The sequence below is a fragment of the Accipiter gentilis genome, chromosome 8, assembly GCF_929443795.1.
Source record: "Accipiter gentilis chromosome 8, bAccGen1.1, whole genome shotgun sequence".
Taxonomy (NCBI): domain Eukaryota; kingdom Metazoa; phylum Chordata; class Aves; order Accipitriformes; family Accipitridae; genus Astur; species Astur gentilis.
In genome coordinates, this window is record NC_064887.1 from 28,481,884 (window position 1) to 28,505,050 (window position 23,167).

The 23,167-nt window shown below is 36.8% G+C and overlaps 1 protein-coding gene across 1 annotated transcript in view; it reads right to left on the reverse strand.

Annotated features, from left to right (window-relative positions):
* LOC126041597 (hornerin-like) overlaps positions 1-23,167 on the reverse strand; it is a 48,754-nt gene that overhangs the window by 15,769 nt on the left and 9,818 nt on the right. Inside the window, exons 11-44 of the mRNA XM_049807520.1 lie at positions 22,719-22,757; positions 22,049-22,066; positions 21,452-21,487; positions 19,950-19,997; positions 18,926-18,955; positions 18,638-18,673; positions 17,684-17,719; positions 16,972-17,001; positions 16,684-16,719; positions 15,398-15,433; positions 14,687-14,716; positions 14,399-14,434; positions 13,970-14,011; positions 12,642-12,674; positions 10,825-10,863; positions 10,656-10,697; positions 10,282-10,320; positions 9,899-9,943; positions 9,262-9,291; positions 8,012-8,050; positions 7,329-7,370; positions 7,091-7,132; positions 6,130-6,171; positions 5,587-5,628; positions 2,673-2,714; positions 2,532-2,570; positions 2,170-2,211; positions 2,029-2,067; positions 1,594-1,635; positions 1,453-1,491; positions 1,088-1,129; positions 947-985; positions 512-553; positions 294-338 (exon numbers count right to left, since the gene is read on the reverse strand). Of these exons, the coding sequence (XP_049663477.1) occupies positions 294-338; positions 512-553; positions 947-985; positions 1,088-1,129; positions 1,453-1,491; positions 1,594-1,635; positions 2,029-2,067; positions 2,170-2,211; positions 2,532-2,570; positions 2,673-2,714; positions 5,587-5,628; positions 6,130-6,171; positions 7,091-7,132; positions 7,329-7,370; positions 8,012-8,050; positions 9,262-9,291; positions 9,899-9,943; positions 10,282-10,320; positions 10,656-10,697; positions 10,825-10,863; positions 12,642-12,674; positions 13,970-14,011; positions 14,399-14,434; positions 14,687-14,716; positions 15,398-15,433; positions 16,684-16,719; positions 16,972-17,001; positions 17,684-17,719; positions 18,638-18,673; positions 18,926-18,955; positions 19,950-19,997; positions 21,452-21,487; positions 22,049-22,066; positions 22,719-22,757 (1,299 nt within the window). The remainder of the gene's footprint in view (positions 1-293; positions 339-511; positions 554-946; positions 986-1,087; positions 1,130-1,452; positions 1,492-1,593; positions 1,636-2,028; positions 2,068-2,169; positions 2,212-2,531; positions 2,571-2,672; positions 2,715-5,586; positions 5,629-6,129; positions 6,172-7,090; positions 7,133-7,328; positions 7,371-8,011; positions 8,051-9,261; positions 9,292-9,898; positions 9,944-10,281; positions 10,321-10,655; positions 10,698-10,824; positions 10,864-12,641; positions 12,675-13,969; positions 14,012-14,398; positions 14,435-14,686; positions 14,717-15,397; positions 15,434-16,683; positions 16,720-16,971; positions 17,002-17,683; positions 17,720-18,637; positions 18,674-18,925; positions 18,956-19,949; positions 19,998-21,451; positions 21,488-22,048; positions 22,067-22,718; positions 22,758-23,167) is intronic.

The following is a 23,167-nucleotide window of genomic DNA, read 5'->3' on the forward strand; positions in this document are numbered from 1 at the left end:
ATTTAACATATTTTTAACTCAAATTCTATTTCCACTTTTGAAGAGATCTTAATCTTGCAGATAATTCAAAGCTAGAACTGTTGAGGAGAATAAGTTTTAATGGAGGCACCCCATTTTTACTCCCCTATAAACTTTCAGGCTCCTTAGTTAAAAGTATATGCAAATTCACTCCGCAAAGAATAAAAGCACCTTCATTAAAATAAAATGAGAGCCAATACAGAATATAGCTGTAGTTAGGGGCCAAGGTATTGGTCCTGAGCAACTTTATACAAAGACAAAAAAAGAATATTTACCTGACCATAGGATTCACTGCTGCTGTCATAGACAGAAGACCCTCCCTGTACAGAAAATAAAAAAAGTTTATTGCTTTGGTTCCCTCAGGAAAGAGTTTTACTTCTTTCAAGGGCATTATAGGAATGAAAATAACAGAAGTCTGCTTTGTAGTTGAAATGTTCTCTCAAGGAAGACTTTTAGACGGCTCCTGTGCAGGCACAGTGACCGGAATATTTACCTGGTTGCCGGAGTAAGAGCTGTGGGAAGACCCTGGGCCGTCCTGAAAAGAAAACACAGACCAGCTGTTTTCTGCAGACCAGATGAGTATTTAAATACCAGTGTATACAGCTCTCACTTTACACCCTTTCTCCCACTTTTGAGCTAACTTTTAGGTACTATTGGAAGAAGTCTTCTGGCTGTAATTTTCTTAGCCTGCTGAAATTTGAGTTCTGCAAGGAAATGGCAGATTCTGTAGTGTTCCATACTGTTCTGTACTGTTCTCTGTCAAGCTTCACACCACTAGGTTACATCAGGGTTCATTTAAGTTTTCTACTCCAAGAGACAGCTATCAGGTCTGTAATTATAGCATGTCATGGCACCCACAATATCAGGAGTGAAGGAAACAGGATGATGGGAGTCTGTGTTATCCTGGTAAGGGAGGAAGAACAACTACCTGTCCATAGGATCCTCCGGGATAGAAGGAAGGCCCTCCCTGTGCAGAAGACAGAATGGGTTACCGGTTTATGTTTGGCTGCTCTTTCAGGGAAGCTTTTAGGTGGAGCTTCTGAATAGGGCATTTTATCTGAATGTTTACCTGGTTACCAGAATATGTGCTGTGTGAAGAACCTGGGGCTCCCTGAAATGAAAACACAGACTAGCTATTTTCTTGCTAGCAGGATGGTGCAAACAGCAAGGTATCCAACTCTCAAATTACGCCAAAGTTTTTAAAGAACAAGGAACTTTTTATCACTAATCTTCTTAGCTGGATGAAAGATCATTCGACAGAAGTTGCAAACACAATTCAGTCTTTTCCTCTGACAGACTTCATGTTGAAAGTTACAAATGGTTGGTTCAATTCTTGGGTGTTACATTTCACAATGGCCACTATATGGGGAATACAGGAATGAAGATAATGGAAGTCTATATAGCTTATCTTTACAAACGAGGAAGAACACTTACCTGTCCGTATGATCCACCAGAATAGATGGAAGACCCTCCCTGTACAGAAAACATAAAAGTTTACTGGTTTATAGTTGAAAGGCTCTCTCAAAGAAGACTTTTAGACGGCTCCTGTGCAGGCACAGTGACCGGAATATTTACCTGGTTGCCGGAGTAAGAGCTGTGGGAAGACCCTGGGCCGTCCTGAAAAGAAAACACAGACCAGCTGTTTTCTGCAGACCAGATGAGTATTTAAATACCAGTGTATACAGCTCTCACTTTACACCCTTTCTCCCACTTTTGAGCTAACTTTTAGGTACTATTGGAAGAAGTCTTCTGGCTGTAATTTTCTTAGCCTGCTGAAATTTGAGTTCTGCAAGGAAATGGCAGATTCTGTAGTGTTCCATACTGTTCTGTACTGTTCTCTGTCAAGCTTCACACCACTAGGTTACATCAGGGTTCATTTAAGTTTTCTACTCCAAGAGACAGCTATCAGGTCTGTAATTATAGCATGTCATGGCACCCACAATATCAGGAGTGAAGGAAACAGGATGATGGGAGTCTGTGTTATCCTGGTAAGGGAGGAAGAACAACTACCTGTCCATAGGATCCTCCGGGATAGAAGGAAGGCCCTCCCTGTGCAGAAGACAGAATGGGTTACCGGTTTATGTTTGGCTGCTCTTTCAGGGAAGCTTTTAGGTGGAGCTTCTGAATAGGGCATTTTATCTGAATGTTTACCTGGTTACCAGAATATGTGCTGTGTGAAGAACCTGGGGCTCCCTGAAATGAAAACACAGACTAGCTATTTTCTTGCTAGCAGGATGGTGCAAACAGCAAGGTATCCAACTCTCAAATTACGCCAAGGTTTTTAAAGAACAAGGAACTTTTTATCACTAATCTTAGCTGGATGAAAGATCATTCGACAGAAGTTGCAAACACAATTCAGTCTTTTCCTCTGACAGACTTCATGTTGAAAGTTACAAATGGTTGATTCAATTCTTGGGTGTTACATTTCACAATGGCCACTATATGGGGAATACAGGAATGAAGATAATGGAAGTCTATATAGCTTATCTTTACAAACGAGGAAGAACACTTACCTGTCCGTATGATCCACCAGAATAGATGGAAGACCCTCCCTGTACAGAAAACATAAAAGTTTACTGGTTTATAGTTGAAAGGCTCTCTCAAAGAAGACTTTTAGACGGCTCCTGTGCAGGCACAGTGACCGGAATATTTACCTGGTTGCCGGAGTAAGAGCTGTGGGAAGACCCTGGGCCGTCCTGAAAAGAAAACACAGACCAGCTGTTTTCTGCAGACCAGATGAGTATTTAAATACCAGTGTATACAGCTCTCACTTTACACCCTTTCTCCCACTTTTGAGCTAACTTTTAGGTACTATTGGAAGAAGTCTTCTGGCTGTAATTTTCTTAGCCTGCTGAAATTTGAGTTCTGCAAGGAAATGGCAGATTCTGTAGTGTTCCATACTGTTCTGTACTGTTCTCTGTCAAGCTTCACACCACTAGGTTACATCAGGGTTCATTTAAGTTTTCTACTCCAAGAGACAGCTATCAGGTCTGTAATTATAGCATGTCATGGCACCCACAATATCAGGAGTGAAGGAAACAGGATGATGGGAGTCTGTGTTATCCTGGTAAGGGAGGAAGAACAACTACCTGTCCATAGGATCCTCCGGGATAGAAGGAAGGCCCTCCCTGTGCAGAAGACAGAATGGGTTACCGGTTTATGTTTGGCTGCTCTTTCAGGGAAGCTTTTAGGTGGAGCTTCTGAATAGGGCATTTTATCTGAATGTTTACCTGGTTACCAGAATATGTACTGTGTGAAGAACCTGGGGCTCCCTGAAATGAAAACACAGACTAGCTATTTTCTTGCTAAGAGGCATTTAAGTGAGCCTATTTCTGAATTTCTATTCTTTTAAAACAGAGCTTTTAAAAAGGACATTACTGCAATTATTAAAAGATAACAGGGTTTTTTTGTCACAGATAAGGAAAATTTTAGCAGGTACGTTTCTGTTCAGGTTAAAGGAACTGAAAAATTAGTAACTTTTCATTTTACTTTTTTAATCTCAGAATCCTATGTCATACCTGGCAGACTCTGTATTGTTATAGATGATCATAACTCTTATCATATATTTTTTAAAATTGCCAGAATACTGAACTTCCAAAGTGTAAATAGGGTTTAGGAGAGCAAATTTTTAAACTCACCACTTAAAGGAGAAGACTATCTACTAGTACATAACATCCATTATTACTGTCACATCCCCTTTATATACAAAATAGACAAAGTATTATTCTATGGTTAGACTGCTTCCTCTGTGACTATTTGCAGACTGAGTTCTTGCCTTTAGAAGAAGCTTAGAGAAAAAGTGGAATAATTTCAGCATGAGGAATTTGGGGATCCACATCAGGAAACCCATTGTTTCCTTTGAAACAAGATGGTTTAAACATGTATAGCTTTGACTTTTAAGTTATAATCTTTTCCAGGTTTGAAAAGACCTTCATGTAACTCATAGCTTCTAAATTAAGATGAAAGCTTTTTGCAGGAATTTTCGTCCTGGGCTGAAGAATCTTCAAGGAAGTAGATGACTGTCTCTTTTACGTAAGATTTATGCCTGCTGGTTTATTTATACATATACATCTAGCTATACCTCACTTTTTTTATTCAGAAGAACGAACCTGCCTATCATGGCCAATGTGTTTACATGCTAATCTTAGGCACTGCTACTGCCATATATAGAGGATTGACGTAGACAGAAACTGAAAATAAGTCTGTTTTTTAATTCAGTCTGTTCCTTTGCAAAGATTGCTGGACTTTATTGTTGGGTGAAGACAAAGATCAAGACTATTGCTACCTAGTTTATCTTAAATTAATTCTATCAGCTGATACTATCACAAACTGAAATACAAGTCTCTTGTGTATCAAAGTGGACACATCTGCACTGAAAACTGGTTTTCTAATGTGTCCAATTTAGATGTTTTAGTTTCTTCATGTTGAAAATTATTGTTTGATAGCAACTAAATACATTCTCCTCCCAGCCAAGCTGCGGTGGCTTGCTGTTAAAAACCAAGCTCTTTTTGCACCAATTTAAGCATGCAAAGAAAAAGGGCTTATTAGAATGAAAACTTCCATAAAGATGTCCACCTTTTTCCTTATAAATGGTTTTGCTTATATAGCATTACAATCACACGACAAATAAAAAAGTTTTTCCTCGATGGAGTTTCAATATTAGTTATTTTAATAGGCTAGTCTATATTTTTAAACATGTAGGTCATGATTACTGCTTAGCCTTAATTGTATGAAAGAGGTGGTATTTTACCTGATCAAAATTACTGTTACTGTATGTTAGAGTTAATGATAGTTAAGTTCAGAAAGCAGTCATTTCTTTAAACAATTAGGTTTTTTTTTTAAATAGCATGCTTCTTTACAGAAATAATAATCAGCAATATGATTCTTGTTGAAATTGAAAACTAAAAAAATTTACACCATTCCAATGTGTTTATGTAAATACAGCTTCAACAGAAGCTTCAAAAGTAAGTTTTCAGGTAGAATATAGGTGACTTTAAAATCCAAGTTCACCTGGCAAAGCCACGTGAAGCCAGAAGCCTGGTAAAGCTAGTCTATAATGCCTATGTAACTGCATTCCTTGGGCTTTTTCCTGGCACAGAGGTATTGCCTAAGAGAAAAGTTTATCCAGTGCCATTGGTCATGAAATTGCAATGATTCTCTTTATGGGAAAGAATAGTTTAAATATTGACTTAAGATATTATCTTTTTAATATTTATCAGATTTTGACATTGCACCAGTGAGAAGGACAAGGAGCCTAAACTGGCTGGAATTAAATTGTTACTACAGGGCATATTGACTCTGGTTTTTGAAAACAATGAACAATTAGCACATAACAGTCAACTGACAGAGCATCTGGATTACCAAGCACAGTTACAGAAAGTTAGTGGCCAAATGGTAATTATGCAGTTAAAGTGGGACTCATTCTTCCATTTCATTGTATAAAATTCTACCCCTACTAAGGAAATTATCAATCATGTTTTGTGCTACCCAAGTGTCCATACTTACTAGGTGATTAATTCAAAATACTCCATTATATAGATGAAAGTATAAACTCAGAAAAATAATTACCTGTCTATTACCACTGCTCCCATCAGGACAAATGCAACCACCCTATAAATTAAAAAAAAAGGAAACAATTATTGCTGTGTGAAAGTTTAAAATAAAATCTTATTTCAGACGTTAAACTATGTTTAGGGAAGAAAGACTGTGGGACTACAGAGTAGCTATGACATTTCCTATACCTAGAACAAACGAGGAGACAGCATAGTTCTATGCATTTAACGTTTGCTTTGGAAGTTAGACTGATACTACATCTCTCAGTGCTACGGCTCAATGGCAGATACCTCATCAAGAGAGAATTATCTGAGTAGTCAAGAGTACAGAGAATCACCACTGTACTCTCACCAAAAACCATGTGTGAAATTGAAACAGTGTTAAGAATTGATTTCATAGAGCCATTTCAGATAAATTTAATCATTTACAATTTAATGCATAACATCAGTAATCCCCCCGCAAAACTATGGGACTTAAACTCTGACTCCTGATTTTAATTAGTTTAATTACTAGGAAGCTATCTGGACAAGACTACATAAAATTAGAGAAAATCCTGACCTGACTATTTGATCCACCACCGGTTGCAATAAATGATCCACCCTGTGAAGAAACCAATTATTTTTTATAGAAGCATTTTATCAGAATCTAACATGTATAAAATTATGTAGTGAGAAGTAAGGTGACAAACTCTTTGTACGCTTTCCCTGCACCAACAAACATTATCTTTTCAGAACTTTCTGTATGAATCATTGTAAAAACATAAATTTGGATGACACTTAATTTGTGTCTGGATACAATACACAGGGAATGGGTATCAAGAAAACTAATTAAGAAAACTGTTACTCACTGGAGCTCAGAGATCTGACTGTACTGTTGAATTAGACTTCAAACTTTCTGAGACAGAGGACTATGCTAGTGTTACATCTACATAATGCTGGGCACAGCAGGATTCCAGATGTCTGGAAAGCTGATGGATACCAATACAGTACAAAACATTACAAAAAATAGAGTCAGGTGCTACTCTGGATCAGTTAGATTTCACATAATTCTATAACATATACACTGCTGCAGCAGTACGTAAGTCTACAGAATATGAAAGTTGGACCTGCTTTTGTAACAGAAGTACATAATCACTAAGATGTACCTTATTACCAAATTCTAAATGAAACAGAATTATGTATCTGGCCATTACCATCACTAGAGCAGGACTGTTTCTAAAAAAAGATTCTAAAACTATTTCTTTTGTGTTTTGCAAACAACTTTTACAAAATATTATGCAAAGAAACACCTGCAATACTTACCTGCTTAGTAGAGTGAAGGAACAGCGGAAACAGTATATTCTGGGCCCATTATCATTATTTACAACTGTGCAAAATTATAACGTTATAAGGAAAATGCTGCGAAATCAAAATAGCATCCTTCAGCACAGATAAATTAGTGGAACTAATTTCAGAAATGAAATATAATTTATCAGAAAGCTCCTTGTAATGAGATCATGCAGTAGACACTACGTTATTACCTGGAGGTTGGTGTGGCTGCTATTTGAAGTGGAAGACTCATTCTGTGAAGAAACAAGAAATGACTCATTTTTCTGTAAAGGTAATAAATTAAAATACATAGTTCTATTGGGAAAGAACTACCTAACTCTGAACAGAATACTCTGTTGTGGAAACTAGATCCTTATTCTTCTTTTGTAGGTAATCACCAAGGAGCTGTAACACCAACAGTAGTTCAGAAAAGTGACAAGAGGGGTTTACCTGTACATCAGTGTCTCTTCTGCTCAAAACATGTGATGTATCCTGTAAAAAACAAAGTCATTTACTTGTAGGAGGTGAAAACTCTGTGATCAGTGACAGGCCTTCTTTTTTTTCCCATATTGTTTATTCATAACAACTCTAGAACCTTTAATGTATACATTGAGTAGGCATTATAAAGAAAAAAGGTTATTTGCACATAATTTTTGTAGCCTACTGCTGAAGCTGACTTGAAGCTATATGATACACCTATCTGTATCTCTTCTACAACATGCTGAGTACAATAAATTACCAAACATTATTCTTTCTTACTTCATTATTCTATTGTTCATCAGCTCAAATTTTAGCTGTCCTCTGTTTGTATGACACATTTAATTTTAACTTTAGCTTGGACCAACTTTGTATGTGCTTCCTGAAGAACAGGAATTTGAGCTGCCCTATACGTCACAGCAGGATTTTCATGTCTTGTTTTCATATACACACACACACACACACTTCCTTGAAAGTAAGTTCACCCGAAGAGCAAATAGCCAAGCTATTTTATTTTACTTTTTCCTTAAATATCAGAATATTAATTAGGACAAACATGATTAGGGAAAAATTAGGCATAATTGGGAAAAAGTATGTATAGTTAGGGCAAAAATCCTACAAGCAGTGAAAAAAGGAAAGAAAAAAAAGTTACTTACTCGAGCAACAACAACTTTCTTTTTTCCACAACCAGAACTCTGTAAAGGAGCCAGAAGTGAGTTAGTACTTTATAGATGCAGCCATCTACACAAAATACTTTCAGCAAAAATTTACCTAAACTTGTCAAGGTGGCATATTTTGGGGCAGGAAAATGTCCAGAGCTATCTTTTTGCTATTAGTAAGAATTTTAAAAAGCATAGCCTTTGTCTGTTTTTACCTTATCACTCCTTCATCAGAAGTTCCTGCCTAGCAGAGTCTTCCTCAGCTTAGCCACTGTGGTTTAGAGAACAATCTGTATAAAGAATTTTGGGGCTGTTTGTTTGGTTTTTTTGAACATTCACCACCCTTCTTTGTGAGAGTGTTTAGAAGCAAACTCTTTTACAATGAAGTCCAGCAATATGCATTGGATAGGGGAAACCAAGGGAATAACAGCATCTTTTGTGAACAAAGGAGGAAGCAATGAAGGATTTCTTTTGTAGAACCTTTTGCATTAAACCTAATGCAATGCATTCAAGGTAAATATAAGCAAAACCAAAAGATGTTTTCAGAAGACCTCCTTACTTCCTAATATACATGCTTGGTGCAGTACTAAAGTACTAGAGAGGAAAAATAGGGAAAATAATGAAGCAGTAAAGTATATGGCTGACAACTGAAGAAAAGGCAAGTAACTGATGACAGGTTACTCTAGATGGCAGTAAAACAAAAAGAGGCTGTAACAGATGGAGAAAGCTTTTCTATGAACAGAAAGAAGTATGGAAAAATGTCATCCATTTACTCAACAGTGTATTTGCTTGGTCACAATCTATCCATGTTAATCACAGTTTCTGCTTGTAGGACAGATGGAAAGTCTTGACAGAGAGTATTACCAAGGGATAAATGTTACTTTACAATACTAGCATTTAAGTGGAAAAAGCTTGAGGTGGCTACATGCCACATGTACACAGATGGTTAATTCCCAAATAATTATCCAGTCGAAGTGCATATACTGCAAAAAACCCTGTGTTGATATATATTCTTAGAAGTATGGTGCAGTTTTAAATAATTATGCAACAGTCTTAAGAACGGCTAGAGGGATTGAGTACAGAGAAATATAACATCAAAGACCTCATTTTTTAACTTTTTGAAGGGTATTGAAAAGCAATCATACACTACAATTTTAGGCCCACAGGTCTAATGTAAAAGTGTTCGGTCACTAACACTGTCATTAACCATAAGAATTTGAATACTGCAGAAGAAAAAAAGCACTTACCTGACCATTGGCACTATAGGTAGTGTCATTCTGGAAAAGAATAAATTATTTCATTCTTTAAGAAGTATTTAAATACAGTAAACTTACAGAAACCTGATTCTTTCTGATACTGCACACAGACATAACAAAAATAATTTGTTGCTCACATCCTCCACAGCATTGCCTAAATTAGTTTGAAATCTGACCATTCCTGTCTGAAAAACATTTTAATAGCAACTTTAGATTGGTAGAAATGTAACATGAAAAGCAGTGGAATATCTGCCACTGTATCTCTCTTCTTTTGTTCATTGTATGTATTTAAAGCTTGTCTATGGGATTTTCTGGTTTTGGAAGATTACTGTAAAATGTATCCTTAGATTTTGGGCAAAACCTTCTGTTACTGCAAAGTCACTAAAATATTTTTGTCCATATTTCATTTCATCAAGTTAAATGCATTTAAAAGCACAAAACATATCTGTAAACACTTACATTACAATTTTCAGTAAGAAAACCTGCAGTTACTGAAACAGCTATTAGTGTGGAAAATCAACATTCTTTCTGGATCATTCTGCTCACAAGACTGCATCTAGCAGTGCAATATTTTCCCATCTACATGAAAAATGTTGTGATGAAAATATATTAGACAAAGCATACTCACATCATCACAGGCATTGGGATTATCGTCTGAGGAATATTGTGAATCCTAGAAGGACATCAGATACCAGTTATTTCCTCACAAAAATGGATTGTTAAAAATACACTTTGATGTTGTACTCTGCAAGACAGAATTGAGGCTCATGCAAAGAAAAAACTGAGTTAAAGTAGGACCTTTATAAAGAAAATAAGAAGTGAAATACATGGCTGCAATAGTTGCTTACAGGGAATGTTCTGTCCTTCAGTAAAGAAAAAAAACCCCAAACCAATCCAAAACAAAAAGAGCACAGAATCTATTTTTTTTTACATCTTTGAGAAAGATGATGCAGGGACTAAAAAGATTAGTATGAAATAATATACAACTAGGAGAAAGAAAGAGCTAGTTACCTGACTATCATAATAGCTGTCTGAGGAGGACGATCCACCCTTTAAAACAAACAAACAAACTGAAATCAGAGAAAATCAGAATATAGAAAACCTGATTTTGAGCAGAGGCTAAAGCTTGTATGAAGTGACGTACAAGTAGGGAAATAGAGCATTACTTACTTGGCCACCACCATAGTTTTGTGAGAAGGATCCACCCAATAAAACAAATATAAACCCTACTTCAGAAGAAACTGTGATATTTTTTTTTGGAGGCTGTAAAGCTGGGATAAACAATTGCGTGGGATTCCTTTGAATAAATACAACTTCCTAGATACCTAGATGACTTATCAGATATGATAAAAATTCTTACCAGGAAAAAATCAAGGTCTACCTACCTGGTTGCCACCATAATTTTGTGAGGATGATGATGCACTCTGCTAAAAACAACAACAAAAAATAATTTAGAATTAATATTACAACATTGCAGATTGGATATTGATTGGCCATCATGGACCCTGTCTGAAGGAAAACTTCAGTGGGACGAAATAATAATCTAGTACTTACTTGGCTACCACCATAGTTTTGTGAGGAGTATGATCCACCCTGTGAAAACAAAACAATAACAGTTATAATGCTGGCGAGCTGAATTTGATCAGAATCCACAGAGCTAGCTTTATTAGGTTACCAAGTTCTTTCTGTGTAAGTAGAATTTCAGGGCTGGTAAAAAGCAAGTTTGAAAAGAGTAAGTTACAGGCTGGAGCTCAGGAGACTCTGCAGGAAACTATACCCTCATGAGCAAGAAAACTATGGTCTGGATTAGAACTGCTTAAAAAGTTTTTACCAATGGATAATGAAGAGCTACCTACCCGACCACCCTGTGATCCATCCTCTAAATTAGACAAAAATTATGCATGCTTTAGACACTTACTGTTTGGCTATGGATTATTTTAATGAAAGCTACCATACTTGCTTAGGAGGAGTAAGGAGCAGAGGCAGATATGCAATATAGATATGTTTTCTAACGTAGTAAGCATAGATTGCTAATAGTGCAAAGGTAAATACTAGATGAGACATATGTCAAGGAACCACAAACATTTATCTTTAAGTAATGCCTAGTACACAGATGTTTCATTCTGAACAGTCTCTAGAGAATGTATCTTTTCTTCTCTTGTAGAAAACTTAATTTATACAAATGGAAGGAAAAATTCCCCTGGTAGCATTATTACACAGAAAGCCATGAGCTGTGAGATACAGTGGCCTTGAGGAAAAGGTTTTAAATAAAACACTCAGTATGTTTCAACATGCCCTTTTCAGAAGAGGAATGTAACTCCTTCAAGTGAAGTCAGAAAAGACATTTGTAGAAGTATTAGTGTCAAAAGTGCATAAGAACAGTGAAATCCTGAGCTACTGAAGCGATTGGGGTATTTGCCATTCACTAAAACAGGGCTGAGACTTCATCCAGAAGAGACAAATGAAAATGAAATGAAAAGTATTATCTTTCAATGTTCTAGCAGTTTTTAGAACAAAATTTGTGTTTCCTTTAGTCTTAGAAAGAAATAACTCCTCTTTATAAAAAAAAACTTGAAAAGCTATTATAAAATAATATAATTAATACCTATATCATATATTATTCTTTCAAGTTATAATAATATATTACAGATAGCGTATTGTATATACTATACCACATTATAATAATATATTATAGCAACACCTATGTTGTTTGTATATTTATAAATATAGTATATATTTATATCGCTAAAATATGGTATTTGTTAATACAATGAATCTATCAATTTTTTCTATTTCTTGTGAAATATCAATAAGAATCAAGAGAAGTATCACAAATTAAAACCCAGATCATCTATTGCTGTTTTCTTAGTAATTTTTAAGATTTACAGAGATTGTTTCTTTAAACATAGCAGACACCTTTTAGGATAGTGGTTTTTAGTGTTCCAACACTGAAACTTGTAACAAATACACAGGTTGCTATCTGTACTTCACTGCACAAACTGAATGAATTGTTAAGCTAATCTCTTTCCGGAACCTCAAATGGCAGACCTAAAATATTTGCTGACTTTTGATGGGAAAAGTCTGCAGAGAGGCTGCTGAGCCCCAACCCTGATTTAAGTAGTGCCAGTTGAGCAACTCTGCAGCAGATTAGTTCTTTCCAGAATATGGCCTTAATATCCTGTAGAGCTAGACATTTCACAGACATAATGCTAGGAAAAAGGGGGGAAAAATAGCCCAAACCCCTGTGATGCTCCTGTGTATAGGAAGGCAGTGTGGATTTGCACTATATCAATCTGAAGTTGGTACTAATTAAGTTAGTGGCAAAACTAATTTTGGATGAATCTTAAAATCAGAGGAGGAATGCCATTTACCTGGTGGCAGGGATTGCTATCATATGAAATACCCTGTTAAAAAACAAACAAACCAAAAGGTAAGTGCCCAAATTTTAATTTTCTTGCAAAGTAATTAGCTTTCTTAAAATTTCTTATGTGAGAATTAATGTAACAAAACTCAACATAAAATATTACAGAGGATGAGTTGAATTTTATTTAACCCTTTAAGTCTGTGAGTTTACCCTCTGTCACTCCCATACCCACATACTCACAAACACCAATACACATGCACACAGATGATCAAAGCAGTACTACTTGTGTGCCACATGGAAAGTGAGGTAGGCTGGCAACTGATGTCTCTCTGTATCATCATAGTTCCTCTTGATTGGTAAAGATGAACTGGATTATTTTTTTTTTGATGGTCCTTTTAGGAATCAACAGTTACTGTTGTGTGACCATCTACCTCAGAATCTTGCTAGATTCATCCATCACAGATCTTAGGCAACGCTGCGGCCCAATGCCTTTCATTTTCCTGTTTTGGGTATATTTTGGCTACAGCCAGCCTTCCTGTTGGCATAACAGGATGAGAAACAGTACACACAATGAGTTCTACCCTGGTTGTCACCCTCCCATTAGTAGAGCACAGGTCTTCTGTTGATAAATCAGCCTGTGACACAGCTTTCATGGAAATAACACATTCTTCAGTGTTTATCAGTTTCATTGCTGTTAACTGTGTCCTTGTACTGCTCCTTATGATGTTTTTGCATGCATTTCCATTCATATTTAACTCATACCAATCCTAATATTTCTGCTAAATACTTCTGCTAAAAAAATCTGTATTTATACTTCTCTTTCATTCTTGTTGCTTTCCCCAATATATTTATTTGAACATAGGTTTACTATCATAGCCTCATGCATGATACTGTCACCTGGCATCTCATCATTGAAGACACAGTCTTTACATCATTGTAGGCATACACAAGTTGAAATGGAACCAGGATGAAAACTACTAACCTAATTCTTATTCCACAGGAACCACTCTCTGATCCTATCATTTTCTATAGGAATTAAAAGGAGCAGCATATGAAAATCATTCCAGGCAAAGGTTTTATCTGTTTACTGAGTAGACAGATGAATCACTATTTGACCGTCTTCTGTGTGTAACACTAGATGGGAGAAGCCACTTCATTTTGGTTACAATGACCAACAATATCAACCTTTTATGATCTCTGTGCAAGATAATTCCATGTAACAATGAAAACAAGAGATTCCAACCAACAAACATTATATAACTTACTGAAAAATATGGTACTACTACAAAGAAAGCTGGGTCTAGTATTCAAATAGTTTGGAGAAAGAAGACTTACTTGTCCACAACCACTGCTGCCACCTGAAGAAGGATATACACCCTGCTGGGAAAAAAAAACACCGGCTCAGTAATCCAAGTATTCCTTTTCTCCATTTGAAATACAGAAATAAATTTTAAAGGGCTTTAGCTGCCTGAGTGTTTAAACGTAGAAGACCAGCTACATCCTACTATGAATTTTATTCTGAAATATTGTGTATGTTGAATATTATAGTGTATCAAAAAGCTGACACCTACATGCACTGCTTCCTATGTGAAAAGAGCTGGTTCAATGAGCCTATTGTTCCCAGACCCACATGAAAAAAACTGCAAAATACTTACTTCTAATGAGAAGTTACTATACTATTTCAAGAAACCACACTATTCTCAATACATATATGGGAACATCACACACAGGTTGTATAGTGGCTGGTGACTGACTGATGCTTACCTGGCTATAGGAAGTGCCACCTTGAGGCTGGTATCCCTGTAAGAAAGGCAAGAATTCGTTTGTAAATAAAGCTGTAGTCTTAGCACAGCTGCAACTGAAAAGCCCACTTCCGCTAACAGTTCCTCTGTACTATGTTCTTTTTCCTTCACGGTAATTCAGTGCTATGAACCAAAATCAAGGACCACTCAGCAACACCAAGAAGGGAAAACAACCAACCAAACCTCAAAGTCCATTTACAAGGCAGGCTCCAACAGAAAAGCTCAATACATTTCAGAAAAAAAGTCTCACCTGGCCGTAGGACTGACTGCTTGGGGAACCCTTCAAAAAAAAAAAAAAAAAAAAAAAAGAGAGAGAGAGATAATTACCATCTTGACAAGGAGGCTTTTATAAAGAGCGTAACATTTATGGCAACAGAGCTGCACAAGGGTTTCCCAAAAAGGCTCCTCCTGAGGCAAAGGAGACAGAGCAGTACACTAGCATCTGTGCAGCAGATTGTCCTATTCTCAGCAGAAGCCATGAATCGAATCGAGACACAGACTACCAAAGGAAACATCACTCTCAAAAATCTGCCAGTCATGTGGGGTCTCAGAGAGATCAGTGAAGCACTTCCTACAGAATATCCAATTTGCTTACCTGGCCATAAGAACTGCTGCTGCCCGAGTAACTTGGCCCAGCCTAAGACAAGGACACCATTCGGTTAGTTCCCTTCTGTAAGGGATCCAGCCTGCTTTAGGAAAAGCGAGGAACTACATCCTAAAGCTATACAGGGCAGTATCAAGAGCCCCGTCTTCCTGCTGGTCCTCACAATGATGCCAACACGTGCTTGGATTCCAGATAAATAAGTAGCACGTGGATTAATTTAGAGTGCGAGAATACATACTTTCAGAAAAAATGGCCTTTGAAGTTCAAATTCTGAGTGATTGCTAGGTGCTTTTGCAGTGCCATGGCACTCCACTTTCTCAAATGCTGTATTCTGACTGGTGACTGGCTGATGCTTACCTGGCCATAGGAACTGCCACCTTGAAGCTGGTAGCCCTGTAAGAAAGGAATTATTGATTCATAATTATTGTATTTGTGAAGCAGATGCCTCTGTCATGTCTGTTTCTTGGTGGGGGAAAAAATGCCAGTGTAGGACAGAGAATGTAGAGACTCTGCTGCTTAACTAGAATTATTTTGGTATTTCTTATTCTGGATGAATATCTGATCACACTGTGTTTATCAAATATACAATCACAGAGTAGTTTTACATCTGTCTCAGATGAGACTCTAGTCTTATGAAGGTTTTCCAGTGCATTGAAGGGACGCAACATTGTCTTACTATGTTTCTTTTGCCTGCTGTTCCTTAGATACTGGGCTTAGATGGCTAACGATAGGTGAATACCGATTTCCTATATTTGTATTTTGGTGGGCCTCAGTTGCACAATTCCATTCTTCTGAGGGAAAATAAAGGTGAAAAATAATTTTAAAAAATTAAGAAAGAATCCTACAAAAAAATACAGATTCATAAAATGGAAACAAAACAATGGAATTAAGAGTAACAGGTCAAATGGAATAGTCAAGGATGCAACTACCTTTTGAAAAAACCTTCATTAATATAAAGTTACTGTGGGTAACTATAAGCTGCTGATACAATCTGCATTCAATATAATGTCAAAAAAGAGCAGGTGTTTCATGTACATGCAGACCTGTGCCACAGCTGTCTGGGAGAGTTATGAAGACAGGGATTACCAAACAGGATTTCAACTATCTTGCCTATTTCTGCTATCTGACACAAAGATCCTGCCAAAATTCATAGCTATCTTAGGGCTGCTTTAATTCACATAAAAACTGTAAAGGGAGGTAAGCATTTATCAGCTACAGGCTCCAGGACCAACTCTTTCTGCAGCTGAGGACCTGAGCCAATGTTCGGTAGCTCCTCCTCACCGTTTCTCTGTACTGAGACCAAAGGAGACAGTGAAGAACTGACTATAAATTTGTCTTGTACCACGTAAATCAGATGGAGCAGGAAGAGCACCAAATAGACTATTTCTACCATAAATTTTAAAGTTCCAACCACATGGAAAAGATCTCAGAGCAATGGGAACCCATGCTTCCTGCAGATATCCATATAAAACACAACTGTCAATATCACAACAAAAGTTTTGAAATTAATTCAGAGTTTTGTGGGTTTTTTTTAATAATAAAATATAAATGAAAAAAAAAAAAGAGATTTTTTGAAATCTGCTACCCTTTGCAGTGCCATGGCACTTCACTTTCTCAAATGCTGTATAGTGACTGATGCTTACCTGGCTATAGGAAGTGCCACCTTGAGGCTGGTATCCCTGTAAGAAAGGCAAGAACTCGTTTGTAAATAAAGCTGTAGTCTTAGCACAGCTGCAACTGAAAAGCCCACTTCCGCTAACAGTTCCTCTGTACTATGTTCTTTTTCCTTCACGGTAATTCAGTGCTATGAACCAAAATCAAGGACCACTCAGCAACACCAAGAAGGGAAAACAACCAACCAAACCTCAAAGTCCATTTACAAGGCAGGCTCCAACAGAAAAGCTCAATACATTTCAGAAAAAAAGTCTCACCTGGCCGTAGGACTGACTGCTTGGGGAACCCTTCAAAAAAAAAAAAAAAAAAAAAAAAAGAGAGAGAGAGATAATTACCATCTTGACAAGGAGGCTTTTATAAAGAGCGTAACATTTATGGCAACAGAGCTGCACAAGGGTTTCCCAAAAAGGCTCCTCCTGAGGCAAAGGAGACAGAGCAGTACACTAGCATCTGTGCAGCAGATTGTCCTATTCTCAGCAGAAGCCATGAATCGAATCGAGACACAGACTACCAAAGGAAACATCACTCTCAAAAATCTGCCAGTCATGTGGGGTCTCAGAGAGATCAGTGAAGCACTTCCTACAGAATATCCAATTTGCTTACCTGGCCATAAGAACTGCTGCTGCCCGAGTAACTTGGCCCAGCCTAAGACAAGGACACCATTCGGTTAGTTCCCTTCTGTAAGGGATCCAGCCTGCTTTAGGAAAAGCGAGGAACTACATCCTAAAGCTATACAGGGCAGTATCAAGAGCCCCGTCTTCCTGCTGGTCCTCACAATGATGCCAACACGTGCTTGGATTCCAGATAAATAAGTAGCACGTGGATTAATTTAGAGTGCGAGAATACATACTTTCAGAAAAAATGGCCTTTGAAGTTCAAATTCTGAGTGATTGCTAGGTGCTTTTGCAGTGCCATGGCACTCCACTTTCTCAAATGCTGTATTCTGACTGGTGACTGGCTGATGCTTACCTGGCCATAGGAACTGCCACCTTGAAGCTGGTAGCCCTGTAAGAAAGGAATTATTGATTCATAATTATTGTATTTGTGAAGCAGATGCCTCTGTCATGTCTGTTTCTTGGTGGGGGAAAAAATGCCAGTGTAGGACAGAGAATGTAGAGACTCTGCTGCTTAACTAGAATTATTTTGGTATTTCTTATTCTGGATGAATATCTGATCACACTGTGTTTATCAAATATACAATCACAGAGTAGTTTTACATCTGTCTCAGATGAGACTCTAGTCTTATGAAGGTTTTCCAGTGCATTGAAGGGACGCAACATTGTCTTACTATGTTTCTTTTGCCTGCTGTTCCTTAGATACTGGGCTTAGATGGCTAACGATAGGTGAATACCGATTTCCTATATTTGTATTTTGGTGGGCCTCAGTTGCACAATTCCATTCTTCTGAGGGAAAATAAAGGTGAAAAATAATTTTAAAAAATTAAGAAAGAATCCTACAAAAAAATACAGATTCATAAAATGGAAACAAAACAATGGAATTAAGAGTAACAGGTCAAATGGAATAGTCAAGGATGCAACTACCTTTTGAAAAAACCTTCATTAATATAAAGTTACTGTGGGTAACTATAAGCTGCTGATACAATCTGCATTCAATATAATGTCAAAAAAGAGCAGGTGTTTCATGTACATGCAGACCTGTGCCACAGCTGTCTGGGAGAGTTATGAAGACAGGGATTACCAAACAGGATTTCAACTATCTTGCCTATTTCTGCTATCTGACACAAAGATCCTGACAACTGTCAATATCACAACAAAAGTTTTGAAATTAATTCAGAGTTTTGTGGGGTTTTTTTAATGATAAAATATAAATGAAAAAAAAAAAAGAGATTTTTTGAAATCTGCTACCCTTTGCAGTGCCATGGCACTTCACTTTCTCAAATGCTGTATAGTGACTGATGCTTACCTGGCTATAGGAAGTGCCACCTTGAGGCTGGTATCCCTGTAAGAAAGGCAAGAACTCGTTTGTAAATAAAGCTGTAGTCTTAGCACAGCTGCAACTGAAAAGCCCATTTCCGCTAACAGTTCCTCTGTACTATGTTCTTTTTCCTTCACGGTAATTCAGTGCTATGAACCAAAATCAAGGACCACTCAGCAACACCAAGAAGGGAAAACAACCAACCAAACCTCAAAGTCCATTTACAAGGCAGGCTCCAACAGAAAAGCTCAATACATTTCAGAAAAAAAGTCTCACCTGGCCGTAGGACTGACTGCTTGGGGAACCCTTGAAAAAAAAAAAAAAAAAAAAAAGAGAGAGAGATAATTACCATCTTGACAAGGAGGGTTTTATAAAGAGCGTAACATTTATGGCAACAGAGCTGCACAAGGGTTTCCCAAAAAGGCTCCTCCTGAGGCAAAGGAGACAGAGCAGTACACTAGCATCTGTGCAGCAGATTGTCCTATTCTCAGCAGAAGCCATGAATCGAATCGAGACACAGACCGCCAACCTTGTGCATGTTGAGTATTTGTGATGTTGAGTATTGGCCTTGCTTTGACCACAATCCCTAGAAGTCATACCTTCCGTTTTGAAACATTTTCCTGGTTGCGTGTAGAGGTACAGAGAAAATTGGCAGATATTTGCTCCTCCCCACCCCCAACCCCCCAAAGAGGAGTAAGTCTGAAGAGCCTTATAGTTAAGTTCAAACTATGAATATTCTTATGTGTAACTCTACAACAATTTGTATTATCATTATGTTAGTATTTGCTAAATTCACAGACTTTTTTTTTTCCACAGAAGTAGTTTCATCTGCATGGCTTTAAGTAAGGCTGAAAGATCATGCACATCGGTTCCCAGTTACAATTCTCCATCATTCTTGAAATGGATAAGCAACTATCCTTCACAAGTTTTCGAAATTTGAGCTCTCAGATACGTGGGGTCTGAATCTACCAGTATGGGATTTATAGTGTGATACTGAGCCTAGAATCACTTCCCCTCAATGCCATGACTTTTATGCACCTTTTAGAGGACACACTGAGTGGAATACAGTCATTTCACTTCAACCAGTCACACATGGAAATACTTTTATGAGCATTCCAAACAAAAATAGTTGAACACCAATATCAGAAGGCAATTTTATGAACAAAATCAGAGAAATATAAATATCTGGACACTCTGAAATAATTTAAAAAATGCAGGAAATCATTTATTTCCAAGTTGTGTTAGCCCTGTTTTAGTGAAATCTACAGGAATATTTCTAGTCCTTTTTACGTTCACTTACCTGAACATAAGTACTGCTGCTGCTGCTGCTTTGCTGTCTTTGTCCATTCTACACAGGAACAAAAACCCAGTTATTTATTTTTAAGAGGAATGGCTTATGCATTAAGGCATTTCAGGAAGCAACACTATCCTTATAGACTGGACAGTTTGAAAGCCAGAAAGAGTTCCTTATGCCCTTTCTTACTTTATTTATGCCATCTCATGCGCTACAATTTTCAATACTTCAGTATATAAAGATCCTTCATAAATAAAGTGCCAAAAGTACTTATACATCTTGATGTCATTTTCTTAATGAAAACTCATTATATAATACATCATTGTGTCATAATGTTTTATTTCAAGTGAGTTTAAATAATTCTGCCCTTCAATGTGTCATGCAAATTGCCATTAAACTCATATCCACTTATATTCATATTGTGACTGATTTTTTCATGAATAAGCACAATAAACTTTTGATAAAGGCTTTGTCAAAAAAAAAATTGGAAAAGCCACAGTTACAATTTAACCAAAGGGAAAAGTCACTGCAGAAAATATTTCAATTCCCATGAAGTACATGGATTATGAAACCAATCAAATATTTTTCAGTTTCATTTATATATACACATTGAAAAATATTTAACCTGTGTAATCAAAACACTATACATTTAAATTAAGAAATAAAGTAATGAGGAAATCTTATCCCTTTCTCTACCAGTATTCATCACTAGTTGTGGAAGAATCTAATACTATACATTTTGAAAGCAATGATTTTCAAAAGCCAAATTTCAGCTGGGGTAGCCTGCTACTGAACTTTCATTGAAAGTGAGAATTTGTTGTCACAGTCCAAAGGACTATCATATGAAGGAAGGAAAGCCTAAACTGTGAATACTCGTAGGTAGGTTAAAATTGCAAAGGACCCAGAAAAAAATATGCCTGAGACATATCCATAATACTTTACAAACATGCTCCTAGTGAGATTGGATTGTAATCAACTTTCCAAGTACCTGGTTATCAAGAAGCAATGTTATAAATACAACAGTAAACAAAAGTTCACCTAAGCACTAACTAGCAGGGTTTTAAAAAGTGTAATACTGAACTAGTTGTTTCTATTTAAAAAATAGACTGTTTAAATGAACATGGAATTGTGCAGGTTATGATTTATGCCTATTTGATTTAATATCAAACAACATTCAAGCTTAAGTTCTAGAATTCCATCTGCCTTCCTGAGCAGACGGAGATGGTTAAATTTGGAAAATTTTGAGAGCACTATGGAATTAGCATACAGAGGTTTTCATATTTTATGTCTGTAGAAAACAGCTGCAATTGTCTTTAATCAGCAACCAAGTAGGATATCCACTTTTCTGTAACCACAGAAAAGCCCTACTCCACCACTGTAGTTTGTGGATATCTAATATATCCATAAGTTAGCCATACTTATTTATTCCCAAAGAGATGAATCATTGTTTAGTTTACTGAGACAGGGCTTTGGTTAAAACTCAAGTATAATGGAGGAAGAACATCTACCTGTATTATGATCCTAGTAGCAGAACTTCCCAAACTCTGAAAAAAAACCCCCACAACCAAAAAACAACAGTGAACATTTAATTTGACTTGTTTAAATGCAATGTAGTTAAACAGAATATACCAAGTTTTACTATTTTGCTTGGGAGACTAAAGGGAAAGGTCATGTGTGATGTACTGACTATCAAATTGTTAATACTCAGCATTAAACTAGTTCATCTTCAGCTCTGAAAGCCTGGGAAGACAGCTTGACTCTACTAAGTAATTTTCTACACTTGCATCTGCTTCTATTACAGCTTATGTGGAGAGTAGCAGAGCACAGGCTATGCCCTTTTTGCACTACCAGTCAGCTTGGCTTTTCCAAGTGTGGCGAGTGAAGCTAAGACATCATCATCCCTCCAACATTTCTCACTGTCACCTGCATTGGACATGTATCGCTATACATAGAAGTTCAATTCCTGATCCAGTCATTTGTTTGCTGAATTTTGGGGTATGAGGGACGAATGTAAAATGGTAGCAGACACCATGCTGAGCCAACTGGTTTGATCCCATAACAACTATATTACTATTATAGAAATCATAGGAAAAAAGTATGCTTACCTGTGGGTAGGTGTGACGCTGCAAATGAAACAAAACAATCTCTAATTATTTTGCATGAAGTCTTGTCCAGAGTATTGCAGCAGAAAAAGTGTCCTATCTTTTGGGTGTGGTACACATCCAAATGTGAAAGAAAGATGTGGAAAGGATAGCATAGAACAAATGTATCTTAATCTTCATTTAAGTTAGAACAATATGTTTGATTAGAAACTAGACATCAGAAAAACATATATATATAAAAAGTTACATCATACAAAATCACTTTAAACATCTTAAGGCTAAACTTACTTTTGACTGACTGTATGAGTTCCAAGTAAGCAGAGTGGAAATTTAGTAGTTTAAAAATGAGAATGGAATTGAATTTCGAAAAGAAAATTGCAATAGAAACAGAAAATCAAAACTATTCAGGAACACAGAGACAGTAGGCATTGAGATCTGGAATCTGCAGCTAATCCAATATCTCTGCAAGTACTAATAGCAATCTTAGAACCACAAGATTTGTAGCTATCTAACTACTGGCTTCTTCCTGGAAGATAATTATGCACCTAGGGTAAACCCTGCATGCCAAAGAGTAGTCTCCATATGCCAGGAATCTTTTTGACAAATTAAGCATGTAGATATTTGAAAGCTTTTTGAATCAAAATTCTGAGCATTGTAGAGGAAAACTGCTTACCACAGGTGGAAAAGGGTTGCTGTTGGCAATGACCACTACCTATAGAGAAATCAGAAAAAGCTGATTACTCACCATAAAGTTTATTTAAATAGTTAAATATGTTAGGAAAATTACGAATACTGAATTCTCTAAATTTACAAACTCTGATAATAATTCTATGGATGATCACTTTTATAAAATACTATTTTTATAAAAAATTTTAATGCATATTACCAAGCAAAGAAGAATATGTATGTATACATGGTTTATACAAGAGTATAAGGACATAAAAGACTCGCTCCCAGTCACACAATGACTCAGCTGTAGAGGCAGAAGTAGGATTTCAAGTGTTGTACCATATTCACTGACCTATACTGTGTATCCTTTCTGATCTTCAACTTTCCACCCCAAACTGGAGGATCAATTTCTTTTCTTTTTATTCAGTATTACGCCAAAAAAAGGCTTAATAT